The sequence below is a fragment of the Drosophila persimilis genome, unplaced genomic scaffold, assembly GCF_003286085.1.
Source record: "Drosophila persimilis strain 14011-0111.01,24,50 unplaced genomic scaffold, DperRS2 tig00000652-arrow-arrow-pilon, whole genome shotgun sequence".
Taxonomy (NCBI): domain Eukaryota; kingdom Metazoa; phylum Arthropoda; class Insecta; order Diptera; family Drosophilidae; genus Drosophila; species Drosophila persimilis.
Genome location: NW_020825329.1, coordinates 1,008,391 through 1,017,698, shown reverse-complemented (window position 1 = coordinate 1,017,698; position 9,308 = coordinate 1,008,391). Strand labels below are relative to the sequence as shown.

The following is a 9,308-nucleotide window of genomic DNA, read 5'->3' as shown; positions in this document are numbered from 1 at the left end:
AGCAAACCAAATTTGTTCTTCAGTTGTCAAGTTTATGTTAATGCAATTAAGGTTCGTTTCGTTGTATAAAAAGCCGTTTACTTTTCGTTTCGTCAACGTAAATGTTTTTGTTTTGAAAACGAATAAATCTTGCGGAATGTTAAAACGGGAGCCCCAATTTAAGTGTATTCAAAAGTAAATCGGAAAACTTTTGTGAATGTGAAAAACGGAGCCTGGCTGAATATTAACATTTTGTGCTTAGACCCATATTAGATATTATTTTTGTAATACGGTTTAGAATGCTCTCTATCAAATTGCCAAAAAGATCTTTTAGAATACGATTTAATTCCGCATCTACACGTCTTCAGATATCACCTAAGTTGGATGGCGCTGATTCGTACCATAGGTTGACCCATTGATCATAGGTTGTGAATCGGATTAAGTTCGGTTAAAATTTGGATTAACCAGACATTCTCGAAAAATGTTTGCAATTTGGTTCGGATCCCTGTCTTATTAAAAAGATATTTAAATTCGGGATAACTACATTTCTCCGAAAAATTAAGAAGTTGGGCTTGCAGAAGTTTTAAGTAGTTTTGAACATAATACCATTAATTTTTTGTAGAGAACCAACGTCTACCATGTAAAGCATCTTCAAACCATAATATTTGAATATTTCATATTATTTCGTTTGGCTGTTGTGGGCGTAAGTCAGTGATTATGAATATGTACTCACTTTTCCCCACTGTATGTATATGCAAGTTATAAAAAGCTCTTTAGTAAAGAAGCGATACAATGATTTTTGGAGTGGGACGGAACACGATTCTCAGACCAGACTATTATTTAAATAATTGTATAAGGTAGCTAACATAAAATTAGTTACTCATAAAAATGAGTCCGCCTTGATTGAACAAACGTGATAATTATTGAAAAACTTTTTCATTCTGTCCGTGTCTTCAGATTTAAATTATCCCGCTATTCCCGAATCTCAAACCGCAAACAACGAATCCCTAAGTTAGTGCTTTGCTGTACCGTAGCAAAGTGTCACAATATAGCAATAAGTAAAGATTGACCACCAAGTTTTAAAAAACACCTTTTTGAAATTTAAGCAGCGGTAATATTTCTGTTCCGTGGTGTGCGAAAAATGGTTTCACACCTGTGGTGTCAAACTATAGGTGAGATCCACGCATGACAAAAATGCTCAAGTTAAGGTCGGAGTACTTGGTGGTAAATTAGTAAGTTAAGCAGACTGTTTCTTGGTTACAATTGTTAAATTTGTTTCTGTGAGCTGAAAGCCGATTAGAACCGGAGATATGTTGGTACAAAACGGATAAGTATCCGCCTATAAATAAGTATATCCCGGGTCAGGGAGCAATTCGTAGCCTAATTCATAGATTGTGTGCCGCCATCTAGCGGAAAGCTTTCTCATACCCAAGTGATCATTCAAAATTGAAACCACTGAGCCATGAAGTTGCCTAGTCTCCGATGCCAACACCATATTTTGAATTTTTTTAAACTTTTTCGGGTGTAGAGACCTGGGCATCCAGGACGTTCAGCCAGGACGTGCTAGTACAGCAACAACGAAATCCGTGACCACCGTGAAGGTGCACAGTTCCCATAGTACTTATCAAGCTTAGGCATGATTTGAATAATATTTTTTTCCGAATAAACTAGGCTGAATGAGCACACAGGAATTCACTTTTTTCCCTTATCTCTGCAAATTGCGTGGGATGTGTATCGTATCAATGGCTATCAACCCACAAAATAAATTACGCTGTTTCTTTAAAATTTGACAGGAGCCTTTTGACAGAAGCTCTGTTGCCCTATCATTTACAAGGCGGGAAATTAAAAAAGTCAAAAGCCGTAAACGTAGATATGTCTTTATTTTACACTTGCTTTTGATACTCTTAAAACATCGCAACTGGGAAAAATATGTATGTATATCTTTTAATTCACAGACATCTACTATGGTATACAATAAATTACAAATTACAAACTTTTATAGACGTGTAACTATTTTTTAAAATATATCTAACTGATTTGGTAACTGCCTTAAATGTAACAGAAGTTTCCCTTTTGCACCTGCTGGAAAATCTTGATTTCTCTCTCTTCCAGTGTGACTTGGTCGGGTGTTTTTGCACTCCAAGAGAGCAAACCATTTTTGCAAATCATCTCAACATCTGATTTGTGAACTTTTTTGTCTAAAAATTCTTATTTGTCTGTTCCGTTTGGTACGTTGCAGTAATGTGCGCAAAGTAAACGAATAGAGCTTGTCATCTTTTTGACAGGTGCGGATCGATCTATGTCCATATGTACATATGTTTAATCTTATTCATTCTTTATGTCCCGTGCTTATGAAAAAAATAAATTCTAGTGTTTTTTAATAAGAATTCGGTTAGTTAGAACTATAATTAATTCGAATTAAGAATTACAATTAGATTAGTAACTTTTCTCGTCTATTTTCATGAAGATTCAATTAAGAGTCGCATCCTAAGCCGTAAAGTAAATGTAATAGCAAATAACAAGTAACTAACCAACATCTCCCATTTTATGCATGGTATTTATTGGTATGGTATGGTGTGGTGTGTAATCATTACTTTAAAATCAGTATCAAATTGATACCAAAAATATCAATGTTTTACCCGAAATTTGGTTGTAAATTATTAAAAAAATGATTACAAATCACATAATAGAATTTTAGTTCAAAATTTTATTTAATAAGATGGTTATCTCTCATGACATTTCGACATTTCGATTTTAAAATATTTGCAATTTTATGTAAAATCGAATGGTATAGAGACACGGTTCATTACTAATCGTATGCATGGCACAGAGGATGGTATGGCCATTTCTTACAATTCGCAGTTCTTTTGTGGCATTTTTTGTGGCACAGGCGCACTACGAATTACAATGAGCTCTCTCGGATGCCTCGTTCTTGCGCTCCAAGTTCTCTCAGGCATTGGAGAATCCATTTTTAGAACGATTCCGTTTGTTTTCTAAGTAGGAGGTACTAGGCCCTCCCAAAACCCATTTCTTTGTTTGTTAGTTGAATACGAGAACAGAGTCCACGCAGTTACCCACTGGATTGTCAATTTTAAATTTAGTCTGAAGGTACATGCTTTGCATAACGAAACTCCTCTGACATGTTTCGGTTGTGTTGAAGAATTCGAAACACTTAAATACATACATATGTACATATGTATGTGTCTATAGTAAATACATACATATGTGTATGTTGTATATTTATCATGTGTCATGTGTATGGTACGTCTGGTGCATTCGGTGAATTACAAACATATGTAAATATATTATTGCTTTCCGTAATAAAAATAAAGAACAATATCCCTGTTAGCCATACACGAACATATAATGTGCTTGGTAACATGTGTTGTTAAAAATTTACTTATTTATATGTGTGTGTGAATATATTCCTATATTTATATACATATGTATATGGGTTTGGTGATTGTGTAATGTAGAATAGCCTCACAGGATTGTGTAATCTTTTGCAGGAAACATAAACTTAACGCAAATTCGCTATTATCCAGACAATGATGATATGTTGTGTTACCTATCATATAATTATCTAAAATTTACACAAATTATTAACCAGTGTATAAAAAACTTATTGTATTCGTAAAATACGTATATATTTATGTATATAAATATATGTATGTACATATTCATAAATTATCTATGTAGCCGCGTCCGTCATTTGAAAGATATCTGGCAGAATCTGAGCACTGAATATTTGTACATATTTAGTTCAACTGGAGTACCAAATCTTAATGATGCCAATCGGCTGTAAGACAAGTATTTGTGAAAAAATCCAATTTTTTTTAAAGTACTTTAAGTACGTACATACATACATATATGTTTGTTCACAGCTCATCCTAATTTGATTAAATCGGATACCACCACCATTGGAATAGATTGGAATATTGGATCTTCAATGGTATCTAAAGCTTTGAGAACCATAAGCTAGCATTCATTTTAATTTCTTGTGATTTATGTACAATTTTCAATTGAGAATTTCGTATAATTTATATTATAGGTACATATGGTCAATGGATTCCAAACAATAGACAAATTCGATGTACAAAAGACTGCTTAAGGTATGTTCATACCAGATACTTTAAGAAGCTGTATGATCGAGACGGACGTTTCTTCTTATTTGCAAACATCGTCGACAGGACAGGTAAAATTTTAAACACATTTTTCATAAATATTAGTCTGCGGTAGATATTATTTTTGGGTAAATGGCGAGGGTGAAGGAAAGTGTAATTGTCGGGATGAGCATATAACGAATTGGCGAATAATTGAGCATTAACCAAATACATAAATATACGTATATATGTAACTATCATTTTGATAAAATATTGGTTTCAATAATCAAACTTTACTAATTTTATCGTCAGGTATGAAAATTACTCTGGATGCTTAGGAAAAGAAATGCGCAAACCATATTCCCATCAAATATTAAACAAATTTAAATGTAATTAAAGTCTTAATAATACTTGGTATTCCAATTTATATCTTGATGTCTCTGTGTTAAATATCTGTATGTATACCATTATTTAAATTTAAATAAACACTGCACACATCAATTGCATCTTGTCATCTATCTGTCGTTACCATTCTGTGTACGTATGTACATTCAACTAAAAGTTATATTTACATATATATATACACATATTTATACATTACATATGTATGTACAATGCATATTTATACATATATGTATGTATGGATATGTATTTAACAACATAAATATTATTAATGACAATGATCCACTTTCAACTCATTCCACTTTTTTGGTGACATAGTTTTCACACGTTTGTTAAATTTCAGACAATTAATTTTTCTTAATTAGTGTTGTATACCCTTGCAGGTGTATTAAGATTATACCGCGGTAAATGTTAGCGATGAATAAAATGCAACAATAACGGTATGGTCCGACACGAGTCGACATATGTATACTTCTGTCCATCTGTCTGTTTCTGTGCATACTAAGTGCTTCTGCGTGCAGAATATGTACATATGTAGGTAGATACAATCGGATCAGAGCATTATATGATATATGTAAGCAGCTGCCATGCCACAATGGATCGAAGCCTACTCTATAGTCTAACCAAACTTCAGAACCTACTTTGGTTTATAATTGCAGCAAATCGGCCAAATTATAATTGCTGACAAGCCTTTGAGAAAAAACTGTTTGCTATTGAAGGGACTACAAACATACACGATCAATCTGCAAGAGTATACAAATCTTCGGTTTCCGAAGCTTTTCTTTATTATTTAAAGAGGAATTAGCTTTTTGTGCGCTTCAAAGGTAATTTAAATAAATATTTTATTTTCGAGTCATTTCTGGTTAGTAATGGCATCTCATCCGCATCTTATCCCCCTGAAAGAAATATTTACTTTTATTTCTTGGGGATGCTTGAGAAAATAACGTTTGCTGTTCACCACGTACATTTCTATAATATCCTTTAATACTATGTAATATGTACCATTGTATGTATACACGTAAAATATTATAAATGTTCTTTGATTGCGCTCCTAGTAAATTGTAATGATTACTATTATATAATCCAAAACAATGTTCCGTTTTTTGTTTCATTGACAAATTTATTCTTTTTAGGAGTATAACATAAACCTTTCGTTTGTACGTTATTCCAGTTGGTTTACCATTTACCCGTGTATCTACGCCTCTATATGTCTCTGTGTGTTTTTTTCTTAAGTCTAGTTTAGTTTCTGTTTTACAATCAAAACGAATTTATTAGATGCACTTGTAAAGCCTTTAATAAGCAAAAATATATGAAATAAATAATCATACTGAAATCGTTTATTTTTGTTTTAAATTTAGGATGAATTTCACCCCTTTATTGAGGCGCTTTTACCGTACGTCAAATCATTTTCATACTCTTGGTTTAACTTACAAGCCGCCAAACGAAAATATTATAAAAAACACGAAAAACGAATGTCTTTAGAAGAGGAAAGACATTGTAAGGACGAACTACAGGTACAAAAAACAAAATGTTAAAATGTTAAAATCTTACCTAAATGTTCTTTCGTATTATTTCTAGAATGAGAAAACGGAGGTCAAACAAAAATGGGCTTCCCGCCTTCTTGGGAAACTTAGAAAAGATATAACACAAGAAAGTCGGGAGGATTTTGTGCAATCAATAATAGGCAAACGTAAATCTATTTGTGTTCTATCAAATCCTGATCAAAAAGGCAAAATGCGACGCATAGACTGTTTACGACAAGCTGATAAAGTATGGCGACTTGACTTGGTCATGGTCATTCTTTTTAAAGCAATTCCCCTAGAAAGCACAGACGGAGAGCGGTTAGAAAAAAACCCAGAATGCTTGCATCCAGGACTTTGTGTCAATCCGTATCACATCAATGTCTCTGTCAGAGAGTTGGATTTGTATTTGGCTAACTTTATAAATACTCACAATTCGGTCAATCCAGCATTGTCAACAGCACAAGCAGTGGATTCAAGGTCTTCAAGCTTGACATTATACACACGCAATAATAATCCTTTGGAGAGAAAAGAAGATGGCGTTGATATAAAAAATGAAGGCGTGAGACACAATCCTTATAATGGAGTTGTTTGTAATGATATTATTTTAGCGACTGGAGTATTCTCATCGCAGGAACTCTGGACATTGTCGAAAGGTATTTTTATAAAATAAAACTAATTAATGCTGAGGCGATTCTAAAATGTATTTTCCAGATTCAATATTGGATGAAGCCAGTGACAATAACCTACACTCAAGCCTTATTAAGAGGGAAAACGTGGGGGCTATCTATGATTGCAACACATATCAAATGAATTCCGAATCTTCAATGCCTGGCTCCCAGAGTTTAGTCCAAGCTGCGGCAATTGTAGCGAATCCAATTCCTGGGGGTTATAGTAGTTAGTAAACTCTAAAAAAAAGCTAAAAATATTCCAAACCTTAACATTTACTTTATTTAGTTGACTTTGTAGATCAGAGGACTATGCATTTATCACAAAGTCCGTTACTAAACACAGAAGCGACCAATGGCGGGTCTACTGATGCCGGTAAAGTCGATCAAAGCAACTCGCCTCCGATTGTTTCTCGGCCGAGTCCTGCAGCTGAAAACTGCACCAGTAGCTTTTCCGTAATCCTTCGAGCAACAGAAAGTAATATCTCAAATGGAGAGTCAACAGCCAATTCGGACTCAGCCATCCCTTTACACCGCTACACGTCGCTTAACAGTAGACCAACACCTCAATTTCGCTCTCCAGAAGGTATACTTAGTACACAATAGCTAAATCTTTTTATTCATTTTATTTTACAAATTTTTAAATCTATATAGGTATTTCCCACCCGAATTGCTCCTCACTGCATTCGACTTCTATTAGCCCGGTTAATACGCTGTATTACCCGCAGCATAGCAACATAAGGCCTTCTACAATAGTTGACGAAGACCAATGTCACCGTGCTGTTGCTGACAAATATTCTACGGAATCCCATGACATTTCTGACTTTGTCACATACGTTTGTCAAGATGCTGGTCACTCAACAACAATATCAACAGGAACTATTGATCATGCGTTTCAACATGCACATCCACATACGCACGTTTCTCATAGCCATCCCCCCCATTTTCAAATTCACCAGCAACTGAGGAATTCGAAATTGGCTACTTCGCCATCGACTCATTATCATAGCACAATGCTACCGCCGATGTTGCCACCGATGGCACGACCAGTAGCAATTATACGAACTAGTGGAGACTTGGCAATGGTTCACTCACCTCCTTCACCCCCGGTTTCGACAAACCATTCTCCGAATGTTACTAATAATACCCTTTGCGTAACAAAAAATGGTTTGGAGCCAGAAAATAGTAGAAATACAAATAATATAGAGGGCAACAACAGTCCAATTAATACAGATACAAGTTCACATAGCGTTAACTGCACTACTCTTGTGACATCTACTTCACCCCAACCTCAACCCCAGGCACCGTTATCAACAAGTCCACACGCCTATCTTGAAAATGGACGATGTAAACTTTCACCAGTAGCTTCCAACTCTTTAAGTCGTATTACCACGCAAATGTATCCATCATCCAATGGAAGGGAATATTTTAACCACTTTCATTCGCAATCAACATCGGTAAGTATTTATTTATTTGTTTTATAAATTAACCAATGTATTTTAGTATATTTTGTGAATTCTTTTTAATGAATTTATGTGCGTGCGTGCGCATCACAATTTCCAGCTGCTGGGATACGCCGGTTCTATTTCCACAATGTCTGGTGTAATAAGTCCGACAAACTTGAGCCTATACTCTGCTCCAACTATGGCTGTAGCTCGTTCTAGTGCTAGGACTCGATGGAACGACGACGAGCTAAACTTAATTCCACACTCTGTATCTAGTACAAATATAGAAAATACACAAGTTATATTAATGGAAGATTGTAAGTAAACAATCAAAGATTTTCAAAAATACCAAGTTATACTTAAATGTTTATTTAATTTGTATTGTACATATGTATTTTCAGCTTCAAATCGTTATATCGATGAATACTCAGCTAACTCAAATCGTGACTATGTGTCATGATCTAACGCCAAAATCTCATAAATTGGACGCACACTCGTAAGGCTTGGGCATGCCAAAATATATATTTATTAAATACAAACATACAAAGACACACAAACAAAAAATAAATATTTAAACTAATCGATGAACCAAAAAATGAAATATTGATACGTCGATTTATCACTGGAGGAAGTGATAATATTTTGCCGGCAACCCAATTAACTAAGTAAAATTGTATTATTATTAACGGTGCTTCGATAATGAATAACTGAATACTGAAATTTAATCTTTTTACTGAGAGGTGTGCCTATGTTATTTGATTTTAAAGTTATTCTATATCTTACGATCAGATATGACCCTATTTTTATTCAAAAATGTATATTGACTATCATTTTCGCTTCTTATTTTTATATTCTAAGAAACGATAACAATCGATATGTTATAAAGTTATATATTTGAAATTATTTTTCTTATCTCAGTCCTTTATGAAAAATACATCTTATGACAATATAAGATCTAGTGACAGCAACAATAACACGGTAATTTACAAATGTGTAATATCGTTAATTACATGACTAGTCAAAAATAAAATGTACAAAAGGTACATGGAAAAAAAAATAATTTCAATAGATGGTAGTGCATGTGCCCACTTATTTTCTTGTTAGTGCTAAACAAATTCTCTTTAATATGATTTAAATTTATGGTTACAGTGCCCACTGGCCCAAGAAAGCTGATGTACCCCTCCAGCTACC

At 34.1% G+C, this 9,308-nt stretch overlaps 1 protein-coding gene across 1 annotated transcript; it reads left to right on the top strand.

Moving 5' to 3' along the window:
• The first annotated feature begins 2,987 nt into the window (after nt 1-2,987).
• On the top strand, nt 2,988-8,679 carry LOC6602013 (nuclear factor 1 A-type). Its single transcript, XM_026991012.1, has 9 exons — nt 2,988-3,087; nt 4,031-4,174; nt 5,843-5,998; nt 6,063-6,660; nt 6,719-6,901; nt 6,962-7,258; nt 7,327-8,129; nt 8,236-8,434; nt 8,519-8,679. Exons 2-9 carry the CDS (start codon nt 4,094-4,096, stop codon nt 8,575-8,577), a joined length of 2,376 nt encoding a protein of 791 aa, XP_026846813.1. The 5' UTR covers nt 2,988-3,087; nt 4,031-4,093; the 3' UTR covers nt 8,578-8,679.
• Nucleotides 8,680-9,308: the final 629 nt, after the last annotated feature.

What these genes read in the sequence shown, in the direction of transcription:
- LOC6602013 (XM_026991012.1), top strand. Translation starts at nt 4,094, where the DNA reads ATGTTCATACCAGATACTTTAAGAAGCTGTATGATCGAGACGGACGTT. An exon ending in ATTGTAAGGACGAACTACAG is followed by an intron (nt 5,999 to 6,062) that starts GTACAAAAAACA and finishes TATTATTTCTAG; the next exon opens with AATGAGAAAACGGAGGTCAA. An exon ending in TCAATTTCGCTCTCCAGAAG is followed by an intron (nt 7,259 to 7,326) that starts GTATACTTAGTA and finishes AAATCTATATAG; the next exon opens with GTATTTCCCACCCGAATTGC.